General features: G+C 37.5%; 1 protein-coding gene across 1 annotated transcript; it reads left to right on the top strand.

Moving 5' to 3' along the window:
• The first annotated feature begins 16,710 nt into the window (after positions 1 to 16,710).
• LOC138425887 (olfactory receptor 2B2-like) lies at positions 16,711 to 19,942 on the top strand. The gene is made up of 2 exons (XM_069564281.1): positions 16,711 to 17,625; positions 19,916 to 19,942. Exons 1-2 carry the CDS (start codon positions 16,711 to 16,713, stop codon positions 19,940 to 19,942), a joined length of 942 nt encoding a protein of 313 aa, XP_069420382.1.
• Positions 19,943 to 21,879: the final 1,937 nt, after the last annotated feature.

Genomic DNA, 21,879 nt, shown 5'->3' with positions numbered 1-21,879 from the left:
AGGGAAGCCTGGTATGCTGCAGCTCATGAGGTTGCAAAGAATTGGACAGAACTTAGCTGTGGGGCCCTAAATGGCAAACCTTGAAAAAAGAACGGCTACCTTTGTGGTTTAGAGCTAAGATGGCACCTGGCGGAAGAGATGAGGGCGTGGTGTAAGTTGTTTGTTAAAACTTTTGATTGGCTCTCTTGATTTCCGTGCAGGTGGATAGCGCATGATCACCATAGACTCTTGTTACAATGAAGCACTTGACGACTTGACCTTTAACGTGATTGGTGCAACTATGGTATATTAAGATTTGACCTTTAACATGATTGGTGCAACTATGGCATATTACAATTTGACCTTTAACGTGATTGGTCCAACCCCCTTGCTTGCCTATATAAACCAAGAGTTTGTGGCAATAAAGCGGAACTGCTTAGACGGAGCCCATGTTGCGTCGGATTGTCTCTCACTTGCCGGGTGGTTGGGTTGGCGGACGGCAGGCTCACCTCTCCTCGGGACATCTCGGCTTTGCTGAGGGAAGTTCCACTGCCTCTCTCTTTCTGCGGAGCACCCCCTGCACTCAATGACTGAACAACAAATGTAAATTTTTACACTCTTAATTTTCTTAAACACAGATTAAGTATACATGTAAATAGATAGACACATGTGTTTTCTGTGAATTAAAGTGTTAGTTGCTCAGTCACACCCAACACTTTGTGACCCCATGGACTGGGGACCTGCTGGGCTCCTTTGTTCATGGGATTATCTAGGCAAGAACACTGGAGTGGGTTGCCGTGCCCTCCTCCAGGGTATCTTCCTGACCCTGAGATCAAACCTGGGTTTCCTGCGTTGCAGGCAGATTCTTTGTCCGAGCCACCGGGGAAGCCCCCTTTGCATTAAAACACACACACACACACACACACAAACACAACGGATAATATATGTTCTTGATTTTTTTAGCTTTTTATTTTGAAATAATAGACTTACAACAAAACTGCAAAAATAGTTCAGACAGTTTCTGTACACCCTTCAACTATCTTCCCTTAATGTTCCCCCACCCCCACCCCCGGTGCACTGGGTCTTCTTTGTGGTGTAAAGTCTTCTCTAGTTGTGGCATGTGGGCTCTGTTGCCCTGTAGCATGTGGGAATCTTTGCTTCCTAATGAGGGATCAAACCTGCCTCCCCTGGATTAGAAAGCAGATTCTTAACCATGGGACCACCAGAGAAGTCTCTCTATCTTCCCCTAATGTTGAATCTTGCATAATCATTTCCCCAAAAATGGGAAATTAACATTGATAAAAGAGTATTTGAATTTTTCAAATTGTCCCACTAATATTCTTTTATTGCTCTAGGATCCAATCCAGGAAACCACATTGCATTAAGGAGTTGTCATATCTCCTTAAGTCTCCTCTAACTTGGGGCAGTTGCTTATCCTTTCTTTGTCTTTCATGACCTGGACACTTATGAAGAGTAATAAAGTGACCATGATGTTAACTTTGATCATTTGGTTAAAGTAATTTCTACCAGGTTTCTCCATCATGAAGTTACCATTTTCCTTTTGTAACTAAGGATTATCTTGTGGGAAAATGTGTTGAAATTATGCAAACATTTATATCTGATCATGTTTTTATATTTATCTTGGCATTCATCAATGATTCTTCTCTGCAACAAATATTTCTATTGTATCTTTTCTATTTCTATCACTTTCTCCACTTTATAATTAAAATTCTATTGTAAAGAAGAGCTATTACTTCTTCTGTTTGTTTAATCTTTCATTAAGTCATTATTTAATCAATATAGTGAAAGTGAAGTCACTCAGTCATGTCCGACGATTCTTTGCGACCCGTGGACTGTAGCCCACCAAGCTCCTCCATCCATGGGATTCTCTAGGCAGGAATACTGGAGTGGGTTGCCATTTCCTTCAGTATAGACCTGTGAATATTTACTTTATTGTACTGGTCATAGTCCAATACTACCATTATTATGCAGTGGAAATTGTCTAATATTTGGCTTTAAAGCTCCTTCAAGGTGACTCATCCTTTCAACATGCTATGTTACTTCATGAGCATTTCCTTGGGACTATAAGATATACCCCGTTTACTCTGTCTTATCCTATTGTTATAATTAATTAATATGACTATTCATACTTCTGCTCAAATTGTCCCAACTTTGGCCTTTGGGAGCTCCTTCAAGTTGATATCCATGTTCTTTTAATGTACACTTAACATTACTGGCCTCTTGTTCCATCACTTCATGGCAACAAGAAGGGGGAAAAGTAGAAATGGTGATAGATTTTACCTTCCTGGGCTCCAAAATGACTGCAGACAGTGACTGCGGCCATGCTTGCTCCTTGTAGGAAAGCTATGACAAAACTAGACAGCATATTAAAAAGCAGATGTGTCACTTTGCCAAAAAAGCAATGCTTTTTCCAGTAGTCATGAACTGATATAAGAATTGGACCATAAAGAAGGCTGAGCACCGAAGAACTGATGCTTTTGAAATGCGGTGCTAGAGAAGACTCTTGAGAGTCCCTGGACAGCAAGAAGATCTAACCAGTCAATCCTAAAGGAAATTAACCCTGAGTATTCATTGGACGGACTGGTACTGAAGCTGAAGTTCCAATACTTTGGCCACCTGATGCAAAGAGCTGACTCATTGTGAAAGACCCAGATTCTGGCAAAGATTGAAGGCAGGAGAAGGGGACAACAGAGGATAAGATAGTTGGATAGCATTACTGACTCAATGGGCATGAATTTTAGCAAACTCTGGGAGATAGTGGACAGAGGAACTGGGCATGCTGCAGTCCATAGGATCGAAAAGAGTAGGATCTGACTTAGGGACTGAACAACAATGTTGCTGAACACTTCTCTTTTCTGTGGCATCATCAGATATTCCAAGATCACCTTGTGCTTTTGCAGTCCACGCCCTAAAGCCAACTGTTTTACCAAGGACCCCAGGTTCCTTTTACAGTATTAGAGAATGTATTCAGAAATCAAAATCTGGGTGCTAAGTATGCTCATTGCTATTTTATTATTCCTTCTAGGCTCTCTCAGCTAACAGAGCTTGGAAATATCTATGTATACTCACATATACATTCACACATATATTCTTATTTCTTTATATTTATTCATGTTTGTATGTTTGTGTGTGTGTATAAGCACAAGTTCATACTGATGCCTCCAATTCCAGTAAAATATCACAGAGCTTGTTTTAGCCTCCATCATTTCCTTATTTGTAACTTTTTCTCTGACTGTGGAAAGTTGGCTCTCATGATCTGTAATTTATTTACTTATTTTGTCAGTTTTAATATACAAGCAATTTCAGAAGTTCTAACCCCTACTCCTGCCAATAACAACTTCACTAACTAGAGAACACGACTTGTGCACAGTTCTTTTTTTCTTTTTTTTTCACCTTAGAGTCCTCTACACTGGGCGTGGGAATCAAATGCTCTTTCAGAAAGTTAATTTAGGCTAATTCTTTTCTTCTTTACTTTCTTTAGCATGGTTATGCTGTTCATCTGTAACACTCGTGGGTTCATTTATTCCCATTTGTATCTCTTTTGGGTACCTCACATTCTGGTTGACTTTTAATTGTTTATTTAAATTTTGAATATGTGAAACATTATCATGGTTATAAGGTTAAGAATTATATAAAACATTGTATTCAGAAAAGGGTCACTCCTTTCTTATCCCCTTCTTTCTTATATGGAAAGTAACATATAATACATAGTCTTTGTATTTTGCTTTTTTAGTTAACAATATAACCTGTAATAGTCAATAGTTCATACAGATCTTTATCTTACTTTAAATTATCTTTATTTTGAAAAAAAATTATTTATTTGCAGGAATTTGCAGCAATATTAATACAGAGAGGTCCTGTGTACCAAATGGGCCACTGGAACATTTAACGTAAATATAGTACCATGTCAAAAAAGAAAATTGACATTGCTACAATTCACAGATTTTTTTTTTTTTCAGATTTCACCAGTGTCACATGTACTCATTTGTCTGTGTGTGTAGTTCCATGCATACCTCCACAATCAAGATACACAGGAACCCAAATGGAAGTGAGAGAGCCAATTCCTAGGCAGATTGATAAAAATCCAGGGTCCGGGAGGAGGAGAGAGGCGTCTGGAGTTCTCAAGGAGGAGAAAAGGACAAATTTTTTTTCTTTAAGCCAGGAGCTGATGATTGCACAACAAAACAACTCATCTTGCTCAAGGATATGCTTTCCCTTAAACTCTGTACCGATGATTATGTTATAACAATATATCCTGCTTGAAGACATGTTTCTCCTTCTTGAGAACCTTCTGACTAATCCTATCATCTTAAAATGTATGTTGTGGAAGTGGGTCTGGTGAGACCTTTCTGTTGTTAGTTCTAATCTTGTTAATTTAAGATTTATATTGTGGGAATGGGTCTGGTAAAAGTATATAAGGCCTTGACAAGACTAATGAGTGGGGCACTCTCCAACCCCCTTATGATGTCTATGTCAGAACCTTTCTCTGTCCCTTTTTCACTTTAATAAAACTCTGCTACACAAAAGCTCTTGAGTGATCAAGCCTGGTCCTTGGTCCCAAAGCTGAATCTTCTTCATAGATCACGAATCTGATATCGTTCACTGTAAGCTTTCAGAAGGTTAGCGAAATATAACAATGAGGAATAAGAGAATTTTCCAGGAAGAATATTTTAACTCAGTCTTTATTATTTTAGTATTATTTTTGTTGCTTTTCAGTCGGTAAGTTGTGTCCAACTCTTTGTGACCACATGAACTGCAGCACACCAGGCTTCCCTGTCCTTCACTATCTCAAGGAGCTTGCTCAAACACATGTCCATTAAGTCAGTGATGCCATCCAGCTATCTCATCCTCTGTCGCCTCCTTCTCCTCCTGCCTTCAGTCTTTCCCAGCATCAGGGTTTTTTTCCAATGAATCAGCTCTTTGCATCAGGTGGCCAAAGTATTGGAGCTTCGGCTTCAGCACCAGTCTTTCCAATGAATATTCAGAGGTGGTTTCCTTTAGGATTGACTGGTTAGATATTCTTGCTGTCCAAGGTACTCTCAAGAGTCTTCTCCAGCACCACAGTTCAAAAGCATCAATTCTTCAGCACTCAGCCTTCTTTATGGTAGCTGTCACATGCATATGTGATTACTGGAGAAACCATAGCTTTGACTATATGGATCTTTGTTAGCGAATGATGTCTCTACTATTTAATACACTATCTAACTTTGTCATAGCTACTCTTCCAAGCAGCTAAAGAATCTTTTAATTTTGTGGCTGCGGTCACTGTTGCAGTGATTTTGGAGCCCAACAAGATGAAATCTGACACTGTTGCCACATTTTCCCCATCTATTTTTCATGAAGTGATAGGACCAGATGCCAACATAGTTTTCTGAATGTAGAGTTTTAAGCCAGCTTTTTAATTCTCCTCTTTCACCTTCATCAAGAGGCGCTTTAGTTTGTGTTCATTTTCTGCCGTTAAAGTGGTACCGTCTGCATATCTGAGGTTGTTGATGTTTCTCCTGGCAATCCTGATTCCAGCTGTGATTCATCGAGGCTGGCATTTTGCCTGATGTACCCTGCATTTAAGTTAAATAAGCAAGCTCACAATATACAGCCTTGATGTACTCATTTCCCAACTTATATTAGTTACCCTTTAAAGCACTAACTTAAGGTGTTCTATTTTCTATTTTCATCAGTTGGTCATTCCTTTCCAAAGATGGTACGGGGGGGCTGTGCATGGCTTGAGGGGTGGGGGTGAGGGTGGTGAGGGTGAGGGGTTGAATAAGGATGGCAGGTAGGCCTGAGTTCTAGGCTGCTACTCTCTCCAGAGATTGCACTGTACTTGTGCACCAAGTCACTCATTTTATTTGAACATTGCAAAGATCTTTCAAATTTCACATAAGCATTGTCAACTTTTTGAAAAAGTTGCTTGTATTCATTTGTGTTCTGGATTCTCTTGTAATTCCCTGAAAATATATTCCTTCATAAGCTGGAATCCTTCCAATAATTATGTATGCATTTTAAGACTTGAACAGCTGTATAATAACTATCCACAGTTCACATACTTCGGAGAAGGCAATGGCACCCCACTCCAGTACTCTCGCCTGGAAAATCCCATGGACAGAGGAGCCTGGTAGGCTGCAGTCCATGGGGTCGCTAAGAGTCGGACACGACTGAGTGACTTCACTTTCACTTTTCACTTTCATGCATTGGAGAAGGAAATGGCAATCCACTCCAGTGTTCTTGCCTGGAGAATCTCAGGGACTGGGGAGCCTGGTGGGCTGCCATCTGTGGGGTTGCACAGAGTCGGACACGACTGAAGCGACTTAGCAGCAGCAGTAGCATCAGTCCACGTACTTCGGGTAACTGGCACCATCAGACATCTCCACATCCTGGCCCTGTACCTTACATCATGGTGCTGGTAAGTCAGCAGAGTCAGAAATCAGAGCATTCCTAAAAGCCATTAGAATCAGAGCATTCCTATACCAGAAGGGCTAACAGCTACTAACCTACATGTAGAAAATGACTGTAAACTTTATAACAATATCTCTAAAACAACTTTCTCTTAGTTGACAAAAATTCTTACAGCTACTTCATTACCAGTTTACATGGGAATATGACAGGAGGAAGTTGGAGTTAGTGGTTTTAACTAACTATGGATTAGTTTTTTGCCTTGGTTTGTTTTTTGTTTTTACAAATTTTGCGAATACATGGGATTATGTGAACACATTGCTAGAATCCTGCCTTCCCTGATTCTTGGAAAGGGCCCATGGAAATGATAGTCTGAAGATTAAGCTCAGTCAGTTTCATGGTAAATCCATCTCTGACATTGCCCATGAAGCCACCCACATCAGCAAAATCTGTGCTGTTAACTACAGACTTAGCTCAAATCTGCTACAAGACTTCTGTTTCCAGGAAAGATATAATGCTTTCAGAAGTCCTCAAGAACTAGAAAAGGCATAAAAATAAAATCATTCCTATTAAAATATCAGGGAGCCATGGGAACAACAAAGATAAAAATATTAAGATTCATTAATGCTCCATAGTGAAGAACTTGTGAAAAAGTGAGCTGATGTTGCTTTTCCCCTAAACTTACTGATTCTGTATGTAAATAAGAAGCTGATTCCTTTAGCTGGTAAAGGACTATTTGAAAAGAATAGAGGGGGAAAAACTCAGATATTTGTCGTTCGTGTAAAGCAAAGTGACAAAAATGAATTGAAAGCCTGAACTACAAGGCAATTTTCCCCTAAAGGTATTTGACAAGCATTTAAATAAGGAGGGAAAATTTAAAACTATGTCAAAATCTTTCAAAAGATTGAGAGGTCAACTGATACTGAGAAGTTAAAGTTTAGAGTTTGATTAATCCAGAAGCATAATACTGTCTAAGTCTGTTGACATTGTTGTGAATAGCAGAATTTCATTCTTTTTTATGTTGAATTTTATTCTTTTATATATATGTGTGTATATGTATATTAATATCTGAAAAAAATCAAAACACTAACTGGAAAAGATACCTGAACTCCAGTGTTTATAGCAGCATTATTTACAACAGCCAAGATATGGAAGCAATCTAAGTGTTCATCAATAAATGAATGGATAAAGAAAATGTGTACTAAATATGTGATTCTTTCGGCAGAGTGCAGTTAGGCAAGGAAATCATTGTGATGTCTGTCCTTGGGGCAAGCTTTAGCATTCCCTTTTATTTCTTGGAATATGACCACTCTCTTGGGACGCTAATGCTAAAATTTCACTTTATTCATTTATCTTTTAGCCGTGCCATGTGGCATGTGGGATCTTAGTTCCCTGACCAGGGATCACAGTTTTGCCCTTTGCATTGGAAGCACAGAGTTTTAACCACTGAACCACCAGAGAAGTCCCTAAACGTATATTTTAAACTTTAGTAGAGTTTGAATATATCTCTACCCCCATTTCCTCCTAGACAAGCCATTATCTCCAGCCTTTTGTAACATTTCTCTTACAGAAAACACAGCTGGTTTGCTTACCCTGCTACTGCAGAATTTTATTCCCTGCCTACCTCACCATTGCAGGCTTTTGTTCCAATATGCAATATTAAAAAGTCACATAGTCAAAGAGTAACATAGCAAATAAGCTGCTTCTAGATGTTCTTTCCAAGCAAAAGAAGAAGCTACACTAATTAAATCGATTTCTTAAAAACGAGTCTTGGTGGTAATGAAACGGAGCAGGACTCTATGCTCTTGGTCTGTCATGTCCTCTGTCTACCTTTTGTCTGTGGAAAAACTTTAGCCGAAGAATAAATTAAATCAGAGAAGTGAGAACACACAGGAAATAAGGAAAACAAAGGAAACCAAATAATGGTTTAGTCATTTATTTCAGTTCAGTTCAGTCACTCAGTCATGTCCGACTCTTTGTGACCCCATGAATCACAGCACACCAGGCCTCCCTGTCCATCATCAACTCCCGGAATTCACTCAAACCCATGTCCATTGAGTCGGTGATGTCATCCAGCCATCTCATTCTCTGTCATTCCCTTCTCCTCGTGGCCCCAATCCCTCTGAGCATCAGGGTCTTTTCCAATGAGTCAACTCATTGGAGGCGGCCAAAGTATTGGAGTTTCAGCTTCAGCATCAGTCCTTCCAAGGAATACCCAGAACTGATCTCCTTTAGGATGGACTAGTTGGATCTCCTTGCAGTCCAAGGCACTCTCAAGAGTCTTCTCCAACACCGCAGTTCAAAAGCATGAATTCTTCAGCCCTCAGCTTTCTTCACAGTTCAATTCTCACATCCATACATCACCACTGGAAAAACCATAGCCTTGACTAGATGGACCTTTGTTGACAAAGTAATATCTCTGCTTTTTAATACGCTATCTAGGTTGGTCATAACTTTCCTTCCAAGGAGTAAGCATCTTTTAATTTCATGGCTGCAATCACCATCTGCTATGATTTTGGTTTAGTCATTAAGCATAGTCAAAGACTTTTAGTTCCTTCTCAAGGGAGATAGCATTCTGAACCATATCCTGGGAACTATTTTATAGATACTGAATTCCCCCCAGGTGGAGAGTTCACTACATGGTGACCAGACTGTAGCCATGACATAAGCTGCCATAACTGCTCAACAAATGGAAACAAACATACCCTGGAAGTGAAGACTGACTGTACTTAAAAAAAATCAAGATGATGCTGGTCAGACCACCAATGATCCATTCCAAGATGGCTGTGCTCTTTCTGCATGTAGGCCCTTCCTCAGCCTATAGACATTCTTGCCCACTGATTGTCAGTGAAGTTGGCCTTTGGACAGAAGTCTGCCCCCTCCTTGGCCCACACTGGTTGCTAATATCCAAAATAAAACAAACTTTCCTTTCCACCACCTGGCCTCCTTATTGGCTTTTTGAGTGTTGGAGCAGCTGGATCCCACTTTCAGTTACAGTAAGAAGGGAGGCACATAACTCTTTGGTAGCAGAGCCAGAAGGTTAAAAAAAAAAAAAAAAAAAACAGAAGTGGGACTTCCACTTATGTAACCAATTTCCTAACACATTTTATTTTAACCACTCTAAGCCTCTATTTCTATATCTATGTATCTTTGGAAATAATGGATGATTGTCTCACAGGGCACTTATGAGGACCTAGTGAAACAGTCCTTTCAAAGCACTTAGCACTGGTGTCTAGATAATAATAATAACCTCAATAGAGCCTTCCCTATTTCCAAGATCTTCAATAAGTGTGCATTACTTGGTACTTTCTAAATTTAAAGAATTCTGAAACAATTTCAGTTCGGGTATACTTGGTCCATTCTGCACAATGAATATTTACTTTTATTCACATTTTCTTTAGGCCTTTCTTTACTTTCTTCTTAAATTGTGATTTTTGTTCACTAAAATGCAATCTATTAAAAAGAAAACTATAAAGATAATTCATACTCTAGTTCAATTTGTCCCCTAACCATCTTCAACCTTACTCTTATTCTTGTATAGAGAAGTAACCAGTGTCATTAATTTTTAAAACTTTTAAATATACACAAAGTCTCAATTTGTTTCTTTTCTAGCTTTACTTCATGTCCCATCTTCCTCTAGATATTACCCTCTGCCCCTTTCCAGATTACTCATGTTCATGTTATTTAGATAATAATGTTAATTAAGAATTAGTCATTCTTAAAAAAACTACATATTTTCTCATGTAATCTCATACAGACACACAATACATAATAAAATCATATTTCAGTGTCTTAAATTATTGTTTTATAAAAGTAGGGCCATGCTTTAATATATTTGTTTCAACATTTTTGATTTCCTCATTCAGCAAAACCTCAGGAAAACATCTCCAAGACATGTGTTAGTGCTATAATTCCTTGTTTCAGATGAATGAATTTTTTCCATTTTTTTCATTATATATTATGCCGTAAATTTGCTATCAAAAAATCCTATATTTTTTATTCATCATTGGTCATTAAAGTATTGATATACCAAGCATTACTGTTCATTTGTCCTTTCTAGGGGAATGATTCCTGCGAATAACAGCACTAGATTGAGAGTTTATGTAGTTTTTAGAAGCCATTGCCATACTTTCCCCAAGAAAAGTTGTAACTCTTTGAATTTTCACCAGTAATCTGTGAGTAGCACTTTTCCTTCATTCTCATTGGCAATAAATTTCAATTCTTTTGCCTCCAGTCTGGTGAGTATGAAGAGGTTTATCATCATTATTTTAATATATCTTTCTCTATTTGAGAATTTGGTCACACTCTCTTACATATCTTGTTTATTTGGATTTGGTATTCTAAATCACAAAGAGTCAGACATGATTTGGTGGCTAAACAACAACAACAAATTGTCTATTCATATAACTGGTTTCCTTTTGGTATATTTGTGGGGTTTCCCCATGTTTGTTAAAATCATAATCTTTTTTTCAGAATTATAAATATATGTCTTCTAAATCTACTCACCTGGAAAAGAAATTGAAAAGAACTTGAATATGATAGCACATAAAAATAGAAATATAACATTTTGGCCAGAATAAATTCTACAATATAAAACATTTAAATTACAAGACAATCTATATAATTGTGAGTTGAAGAAGAACTTGGTTACTACACCTGGAAATTTTTAAAATCCATGGAAAAAATATAGAATATATTGGTTCTACATAAACTGTTTAAAACTGCTTTATGTAAAATGTGTCATAAACCAAGTTAAGCAATTTTCTTCAGATAAATTAAATTGAAGTCTATTTTCTGATACACAAATCAAAGGGTTAGTAGCATAACCTCAGATGGGTTCTCAGCAAATTTACACTTGCAATAAAAATTCCTTCCTGAGAGAAATAAGTAAGTTTAGACTAGAAAACAAATTCCAATTCAATTGCAGAAAATCCGAACTGTCTTTGAAAGATATTTTAGTCCCCACTGTCATTTTGTCTTAGACAAAGTTAAGGATTCAGCCTCTGGAGAAAGGGTTTGCTGAGCAAATCAATGACGAAAGAGGAATATCACTTCATAAAGCTCTCCTCTTTCTCTCTTCCCACTGGGTATTTGCTATAAACTATGGGGAAAGACTCTTGCAATTCAGTGTTTGAGATTTCTGCCAGAGACCAAAAAAATTCCAATATTGATAGAGAAAGCACATTCATTTTGAAAAACTAGCTGGGGGAAAAAAAAAAAAACAAACAAACTTGAAACAGCAGTTGGTGCGCTAATTACAAGTGATGCCAGAACACCATTCAGATCATCTGTAATACTTCATTCTTATCTTCCAGTTAACTCTGAATGGAGACATCATGGCTTGCTACATTGTGAGTGTAACTAAAAGAAGCTGAATGAATTTCATCAAATCAGTTATACAGCTAAATAGCATATGAAGGTGTCATTTTACCTGTGCACTTTAAATTAGTCCTATTTTGAACTCAAGTCTTCTTGGACATAAAATTGATCTATCACCAATGTTTAAGATGGAGGTAAGTAGCATATATTTCAAAAAAATGACACTAAAATTTGAGTATTCTAAGCATGCATTTCATGGACTGTTTATATTTCAGATCTCAGCAAAGACCAACAACTTATCTGTTAGAAAAAAATCTGATTTATCTAGCTTTAGCTTCTAAAAATCTTTTTTATATATTTTGTATAAATATATGTTTTATATGTGATATAGTTTATATTTTATATCATGTGTTAAGACTATGTTACACATGTACATACAAATTATATTATATATTATGTGCAAATATGTTCAAGCGGTTTTTATACAAATATATTTTGAACATATCTGTAAAATCTAAAGGAAATAAGAACTTTAGAGCAGGTCGGTCTTAGGTTCTAATCTTTAGTCTGTTATTTACTAGCTCCAGGACCTGAGGAAAGTAATTTCTCTAAGCATATAAATTCAGTTCCTGCCTGCAAATTTAATCTTAATGAAATGGAAGAAATTTTTGACAAACTTCCTTGTGTTGATAAGCCAATCTACAATGTATTAGCCATGTGAAAAAATTACTTCTATTATTCATATTTTTGGGCTTCTCTGGTGGCTCAGGCAGTAAAGAATCCTCCTACAATATGGGAGACCTGGATTCAAGCCCTGGGTTGGGAAGATCCCCTGGAGGAGGGCATGGCAAGCCATTTCAGTATACTTGCCTGGAGAATCCTCATGGACAAAGGAGCCTGGTGGGCTACAGTTCATAGAGTCACAGAGTCGGACAGGACTGAAGTGACTGGGCAAAGCGTCTCTGAGTTCCCACATCACTATCATACTTTGACTAACATAAGTATATTCATCCTTTTAATCCTGCAAGAATATGGTATCTTTGTGGTATTTGGAAGCCTACCTCATAGGGATATGAAATACTTTGAGAAAATGCAACAGTAAACAGTTTTCATGCTAAAAGGAAAACACTATGCCCATAGTCTTACTGAAGGTAACTGATATCCAAAGCTATTAATTAACTTGCTCAATTATACAATGATTTACTGGCTATTTGGAGACTAAAATTCTTGTTACTTCTATTGTCTCAAGGCTCTTTCCATAGTGTTGCTTAAAATGATGCTTCCAAGACTCTGTTAAACTTTACCTTTTTGAATGTTCAAGGTCAGATATGGGATAAGAGAATTCAGTACAGAGATGATAGATATAAGATTAATGCATCACAGATAAAATTTATTAATATCTCATCAGCAGCTTTCTAACCTCCTTCTATCAACTTCCAGTAACATCTCTATTAACCCAGTTATATTCCCTTTCTGATCCCCTTGATATCTCACATAATTCAAATGTTTTCTTCTGCTACCCTCTTGAATGCTACTCAAAATGAGATGAACATTATCTTGAGATTCTGGCAATGTACGTTTACTCAAAAGCAGAGGAATCTTCTCAGTGGTCTTTCAGGAAATAGCCACAATTGCAAGCAATTAGAGCAGATGTCCACAGGTAATACTCAGGAGTCTGTCTGATATAATTTCAGAGAAGTAGATAAGGACTTCCTAGGTTTTTATTCTTTTGTTTTGTTAATAAACACTTCAGTCCTAACACTGGGAATATGAATCAGAATTCAAATTACTTAAAACTTCTAAAATGCAAAAATGATACCACAACTACTTAGTCTAAAGATATACTTTCAAGAATGGATAAATATTTGAGATTACTGTGTGTTTGAAAGGTGGGTGAATGGACCAAAAAAATAAAGAGTAATGCAAAATACAAGAATTCATTGCTCTGAAATCTCCCATTTCCTCTCCTCATTACTTTCTGGCGCCATCATCTGTATATCTTATTCTGCTCCAGTGCTTTGTGCCAGAGTGATAAATATTTTCCCCCTTACTGTGCCCTCACTAATTACAGAATATGAGAAGATATTACATATGACAAGATATGTGGACTAATATATCATATTGATGCAGAAACAGTTTATCATGTTTGTAAGTAGCGAATCTCAGAGGGAGAGGGGTCAGTTGATTAAAATAAAATTAACTGATTTCCTCTTCTGTAATCTTCCGTAGAGAGGACTTCCTTGACTGAGTTTCAGGAAGTAACATCCTATCTAGGATCAGTCAGGAAAGGACATTGCCCATGTGAGAGGAGAAAATACATGCAATGTCCCCCATGATGAGATACCTTCTGAGCAATAATATAAGAATTGTGTCACTCTTCAGTATTACATTTAAAGAGATACTGCACCTTATCCAAACAGGAATACTGAGAATGAAAGTGACTCTATTACCAAACTGCAAGCACAATAGGAGACAACTCAGTCGTCCTGGGTAAACTGGGGAGTATCATTCACCCCAATTACATGGACTAGAGGGAATCTGTTCAACACTTGTGCAACTCAAGGAAATTATGGATTGTGTGAAATCTCTCTACCGATGCCATTTATCCTGTTTTACCTGATTCCTCCATTCCTTGGCAACATTTTTTTTGCTTTTTTGGCCAATGAAATTCAAAATGCCCATCCCCCCTGCCACACACACAATCCATCCCTTAGAAAAACTCCTTGCAGATTCAGACATAATTTTAAGAGTTTAAAAAATTAATTTTCTTGCAAAAATCTTCACCCTAACGGGGATCAAAGTATTAAACTAAAGCAATGCTGGTCTGAGAGTTAAATACAGCAAATAAATTGATATGTGTGTGTGTGAGAGACAGTGTGTGTGTGCACGCTCAGTCCCTCAGTCATATCCAACCTCTGTGGCCCCAAGCACTGTAGCCCACCAGACTCTCCTGCCCATGGAATTTTAAGTAAAGATTTTTTTTAATGTTAAAAATTAGAACAAAAAACAGGTAAATTTATAAATAATTCTGCTTACTCTCCACCATCTTCTGTATACTTCAAGGTAATTTTAAATTTATGTATTAGTATCTTTATGCATGTATGTGTAAAATACTGTTTTATAAATTGATAGAATCATGCTATACAAATGTTCAGTAACTACTTTTTTCATTTAAAGATACATTTAAACATGATTTTACATCTATATCTATGACTATGTTTCTCAAAGTTTTTGTCAAATGAGAGCAAGGCAATTTTTAGGGGACTAGTGGTCCCAGAAAAAGTAGAACAAAATTAAAATACACATTGCTAACTTTCAAATGAACCTGAATAATCATGAAATTTTGTATTCTGATATTGATAAATTAATATAATAATTTAGAGTGTCCTGTTAAGATTTCTTCAGGATGAATACACGTTTAGTAGGTAGAACTGACATATCAGCAGTTTTAGGAATTTCAGGGCCCTGAATAGCTTTGGCTTAAAGCATCTCAGGAGGGCTTCCTGTGTGGCTCAGAGGTAAAGAATCCGCCTGCAATGCAGGGGACACAGGAGATGTGGGTTTGATCTCTGGGTTCGGAAGATCCCCTGGAGGAGAGGGTATGGCAACCCACTCTGGTATTGTTGCCTGAAGAATTCTAAGGACAGAGGAGCCTGGCAGGCTACAGCCCCATGGCATCGCAAAGAGTCGGACATGACTGAAGCGATTGGGCAAAGCATCTCAGAATTCCCACATCAGTATCATACTTTGACTAACATAACCATGTTTCTATGTGCCAGGCACTATGCCAGCCAATTTTCACTGAAAAATCACATTTATACTTCACAGCAGTTGGTTACTAGGATCCTTACTTTGAGGGTTGATAGTTTGGGGGCTAAGGAGGAAAAAGGAAGGTGAGTTTTCAACTGGCAGAGCCATCTTTCACTGGTAACCTTAGAAAATTTATAGTTTTATAAACTGTAAGTAATTCCTCTCTGAGTAACCTCAGAGACCTTGAAACACTAACCTTTTTCCTCCACACTGCTCTATTTCTAAGGGCCAGGGTCTAGACTAAGCAATGTGTGTATATGTTTCATATCAAAACAACATAAAAAAGCATCATTATCTTCACAAGTGAAAAACATGAAGATCAGAGGATAAGAAACATTCCCAGTATAATGTAACTAATTAGGCAAGATAACATATGAGCCCAAGTCCAGTTCCAGATTATTAAATAATCCCTTATGAATTCTGAGCTTCTAAAATAAAAATATATATATATGTCCTCAGTTGTGTCCATTATTGATACTTTCTACATGTTCTTTTTTTTGGGGGGAGGGGGTGAAATTTACACAATTTTAATTAATTTTAATTTACACAATTTTTAAACAGGGACTCTCATTGGCATTAGGAGAAAATAGATGTTGATTGGGGTAAAGAGCTCATCTGCCAAAGAAGGAGATGCAGGAGATGTGGGTTCAATCCCTGGGTTGAGAAGATCCCCTGGAGGAGGATATGGGAACCCATTCCAGTATTCTTGCCTGGACAATCCCAAGGACAGAGGAGCCTGGCGGGTTACAGTCCATAGGGTCGAAAACAGTTGGTCACGACTGAAGTGACTTAGCAGGCATGCACAGAATGAATTCAAATGGCAGGAGCTGTTTCTATATCTATCTAATAGTAGGTACCCAGGGTAGAAAAAAGTGAGAACAATGAATTTACAGAATAACAAGAGATCAAATTTTGATATTTTATAAAGAATAAGTTCTATGAATATGGAAATTGATGATACTTTAACATTTTTGAAATTTATTTTCCTAATACACTTAAACAAAAATAGAAATATTTGAAATACTTGGAAAGATAAATATGTATATTTTTGTCAATATATTTTCACATTAATAGCATCTTCTATAAGTTTATAGAAACTATTAGCAAAATGCTTATTACTGACAGTAAATAAATGTGCTTGTTAACTTACTTTTTATATTCCAGAGAACCAAGAGCTGACCATTTAACATGAATAGGATCAATGAGAGTGTCCCCCAAGAGTTCATCCTCTTAGGTTTCTCAGATCGACCATGGCTGGAGCTTCCACTCTTTGTGGTGTTCCTGATTTCCTATATCTTGACCATCCTGGGCAATCTAGCAATAATTGTTGTGTCCCGTCTGGATTCCAAGCTCCATACCCCCATGTATTTTTTTCTTACCAATCTCTCACTCTTGGACCTTTGCTACACCACAAGTACAGTTCCACAAATGCTGGTAAACATATGCAGCATCAGGAAGGTGATTAGTTATGGTGGCTGTGTGGCACAACTTTTCATTTTCCTGGCTTTGGGTTCCACTGAATGTCTCCTCCTGGCTGTCATGTCCTTTGATAGGTTTGTAGCTATTTGTCGGCCTCTCCGATACTCCGTCATCATGCACCAAAAACTCTGCCTCCAGCTGGCAGCTATATCCTGGGTTAGTGGCTTCAGCAACTCAGTATTGCAGTCCACCTTGACCCTGCAGATGCCACTCTGTGGCCACAAAGAAGTGGATCACTTCTTCTGTGAAGTCCCTGCTCTGCTCAAGTTGTCGTGTGTAGACACAACAGCAAATGAAGCTGAGCTATTCTTTATCAGTGTGCTATTCCTTCTAATACCTGTGACACTCATTCTGATATCATATGCTTGTATTGTCCAAGCAGTGTTGAGAATAAAATCAGTGGAAGGTCGGCGAAAGGCATTTGGAATATGTGGCTCCCATTTGATAGTGGTGTCACTTTTTTATGGCACTGCTATCTACGTGTACCTGCAACCACCATCCCCTGCCTCCAAGGACCGGGGAAAGATGGTATCCCTTTTCTATGGAATCATCACACCCATGTTGAACCCCCTTATATACACACTTAGGAACAAAGATGTAAAGGGAGCATTTAAGAGGCTGATTGCAAGGATTTTCTTAATCAAGAAATATCCAAATGATAGGCCTTGTTAAAGCCTTTACTATTTTAATAATTTAATAAATTTAATATAATTTAATAAAATTAATTTAATTTAATTAAAGTTAAATGAAATATGCTGAAGTTGCTTTAGTCTGATTACTGTTAGAACTATTATTGTGAACTTATTCAAATAAAATGTCACTGACAAAAGATTGCACTTATTTCCTACTGTCTACCTATAGTCATTGCACAAGTCCTGAGAACTGGTGCATTATGATCCTCTAAAATAGTGTAAGCTTGAAATATTTAAAGTCTCAGGCTTTATAACACTGGTTTGTGTACTTGGTAAAGAGTCTCAAACTTCTGTGAGTCTAGAATTAAAGCTTAGGAAACATAACATTTTTATACACATTCAAATATGCTTCCACACACCACAAATATTTTCTTAATTACAGGAGATACAACAGAAGTCCATAAAGCCATACAAAGCCCCCTCTTCTTATATATAAAGTTAATGATAATAGTTTAAATTTTAACACTATTCCCACATCAACACAATATTTGGGTTCCACAGTGATTTTACTTCCACAGTTTTATCTGGATCTTCTCTCATGTCTATACTTTCCATTTATCCTAAATTGAAGTATCTTATGTTATTCCATCTACCAAATAAATTTGTAGCTACATTTTAGACCTGAATCACACACTCTTTATTGAAATTTTTTTCATGGTTCCCTTACCATCTATGTTATCTGTCTCCTTTTAAGCTCTAAAGCAATTAGAATCTAAATCATAAAACTAGCACAGCACATAATGATATTCATTGTTTATTCAATGCACTTTTCTTGTGCAAGAAGAAAACCTTATGTTAGCTCCCTTAGGTACCATAGATTATAATTTATACTTCTTCCATATGGCCTTCAGAGCTCATCGAAGTGCTGAGAAAAATATTTGCACACTGTGAGTTGGTTTTTGGCTGGTTTAATGAATAGCTGGCGTGCTGCAGTCCATGGGGTCACAAAGAGTCGGACATGACTGAGTCACTGAACTGAACTGATGAATAGTTGCACTGTAATAACTTTAACTACTTCTTTTTTTAATTACTTCTTCTACTAAATCCAAAAACAGAAAACACAGTAACTAAGAAACACAATTAGCTTGTTTTCTTTGAATACCTTACAGTAACAAGGTACATTTCTGCCTCAGTGTAATTTTCTGACACATCATGGTGGATCTTAAAACTTCAACCTGCATCAAGACCACCTGGAGGGCTTTTAAAATCCAAGATCCCTGGGAGTCAACCCACTTACACTCCTAGAGTTTCTAAAGTAGGGGGTCTGGAGGGAGGGGATGGGAATTGCATTTCTAATTAATTCTCAGGTTGTGCAGATCAGAGACTGCAATTTAAGGACTGCTGTGCTAATGGTTAAAATGAATAAAGATGTCTTGCTAGTCCTGGAGCTCAGGGTGAGCCACCTCTTAAAATATCACAATGGCATTATTTTGAGTTGAAGTTGCTTGAGAAGCAGCAGATACAAGGAGGAAATTCTGACCCTTCTCTTTCTCCTGGAAAACAGAACAAATCTCTCATGTGAAACGTACACTCCCCGCATGCGGAGCCTGATCACTGCAGATAGGGAATTCAGGCTGAGAAGCCAGGATAAAGGAACTGTTGTTAATTAAATATACAAATCACTGACTTCAGTTCTAGGATTCATATTTTGAAAGATACATATACTGTAAAACCAAAATGCTTCTGCAGAACAATGACTAGAGAACTGAGGAATCAGAACATTGTGTCTCTTGAAGAACTACTGAAGGCCTAGGTTTATTTAACACGGAGTGAAAATGCTTTGTCAGTGTTTGATGCAATAGTTCTCTTCACATATATTAAGGGCAGTCATTGTCTGTTCTGTGAAGGATAGGATTCATATTAATGGGTAAAAAATAGAGTTGGTATTATATAAAAAATGATTCACAATAAAATTTACACTATACCATGATGAAATAGCTACGTTTCTGGCAATATGGGAAAATAGAAAGCTATATAAAATAGAGACTCAATTAGTCTACCTAAGGCTTTTCCTTTTTAAAATATGCTTTAGAAGTTTTCTGTAGTTAGATCACATGTCATAACCATTTCTGTGACTCACCAAAGAATAAAAGTAGACATAGAGAAAATGATAGATATAACCAAGCCTTTAGAAAAATGTCATGTAGAAATTGATTCTTGTAGCTTCTAAGGGAAGAGTTAGGTGGAAGCTACTGTGATTCAATGTATACGGTTCAATACAGGGAGAAAAAAAAAACAGAGAAGTTTAAATGAATAAATATCTCTGTGGAGACAAGATTTTCAATTCTGGAGAGAAGTTGGGCTACATGGCTGGTAAGATCATTCCTGATCCAGGAAGTCTGCGGCTAAGTCAGTAAAATTAGGAGAATTTGATTAGATATAAAAAATAACCTCCTGAAGATAAAATTTGTGATATAATGGAATATATAAATAAAGGAGACAGTGAAATTTATTCTTTCACAGTTTTGGTGGTCAAAAGTCTAAAGTCAAGGTGTCAGTAAGGTCATGCTTCCTCTGGAAGCTGTGTGTGTCTATGGGAGGGGGGGTGGTAATTGGTGGGATCTGTTCCTTGTTTTTTTCGTTTTCTAATGGCTGCTGGCATGCTTCTTGTCACATCACTCTCAGTTCTGCCTCTGTTTTCATATCTCCTCCTCTGTGTGTGCCTCAGTCTAATCTCCTTCTGCCTTTCTCTTATGCGATGGCATGTAGAGCCCACCCAGGTAACCTGGCATAAATTTCTCAAGATCCTTGAGTAATCACATCTTTTGCTATTGAAGGTAACATCCAAAGTTCTGGAGATTATGAGGTGGATATATCTTTGGGGAAGTCATTCAAGCTACTATATCATCTATAATGTTCAGGGTAATGTAGCCCATTATGCCATGAAAAATGAAGAGTAACATTAGCTTCTGAAGATTTTCTTCATTAAGTGTGTTGAGTGCTACATGTGGGAGAGAGTTCCCCCTTTAGTGCTTTTTTAAATTTTTTTTAAATTTTTTGGCTGCGCTGTGTGGGGGTCTTACCTGATCAGACATAGAACCCATTTCCCCTGCATTGGGAGTACAGAGTCTTAACCACTAAACAGCCAGGGAAGTCCCATTCTTAACTCCATTTTAAATGAGGTTTCTTTCATTTTCACAGTATTTAAAGCAGAGTAATGTGCTAATGTTACAAAAGGGGCAACCTGGAGACAGAGACTGTTTTGATATTATTTCCATAATTCACTGTTAAGATAGTCAAAGCTGTGGTTTTTTCCAGTAGTCATGTACTGATGTGAGAGTTGGACCATAAAGAAGGCTGAGCACCAAAGAATTGATGTTTTAGAACTGTGGTGCTGGAGAAGACCCTTGAGAGTCCCTTGGAAAGCAAGGAGATCAAACTAGTCAATCATAAAGGACATCAACCCTGAATATTCATTGGAAGGACTGATGCTGAAGCTGAAACTCCAACTTTGGCCACCTAATGTAAAGAGCTGACTCATTGGAAATGACCCTGATGCTGGGAAATATTGAGGGTAGGAGAAGAAGGGGACAACAGAGGATGAGATGGTTGGATGGCATCACCAACTCAATGGACATGAATTTGAGCAAACTCCAGGAGATAGTGAAGGACAAGGAAGCCCGGGGCGCTGCAGTCCATGGCGTTGCAAAGAGTCAGACACAACTGAGTGTCTGAACAATAACAACAACTGTTAAGAATATAAAATTATATATTTTGTATGAAAAATCTATCCAATGATCTTTTTTGTTTGTATTTGATTTTATCCAGAAGAGAACCCTGAAATGGACAGCATGTGTGCTTAGCTGCTCAGTTGTGTCTGACTCTTTGCCACCCCATACAGCCTGCCAGGCTCCTTTGTCTATGGGATTATTCTGGCAGGAATACTGGAATTAACATCAATAGTGCTCTAATCTTATGGTTTATTATAAGATAAACCATATCTTGATAGTCCTTATTTTAATAAGATGAGCATACTGTGTCTCAGGTTATTTGAAGGGGTTCCTTGTAATTTAGATTTGAGAGAGCTAGCCTTTTAAACATTATAATCCAACAACTCTAAATCACCCTTTCACACACCAAATTCACTCTTTTATACACCACCCAATAAATGATTGGATCCCCACATGGTGCCATGCTCTACTAAGATAGGGAGAGGTTGAAGGAATGACTGATGAACAAAACACCT

The sequence above is a fragment of the Ovis canadensis genome, chromosome 20, assembly GCF_042477335.2.
Source record: "Ovis canadensis isolate MfBH-ARS-UI-01 breed Bighorn chromosome 20, ARS-UI_OviCan_v2, whole genome shotgun sequence".
NCBI lineage: Eukaryota > Metazoa > Chordata > Mammalia > Artiodactyla > Bovidae > Ovis > Ovis canadensis.
Note: the sequence above shows the minus strand (reverse complement) of the source record. Positions and strands in the feature narration are given on the sequence as shown.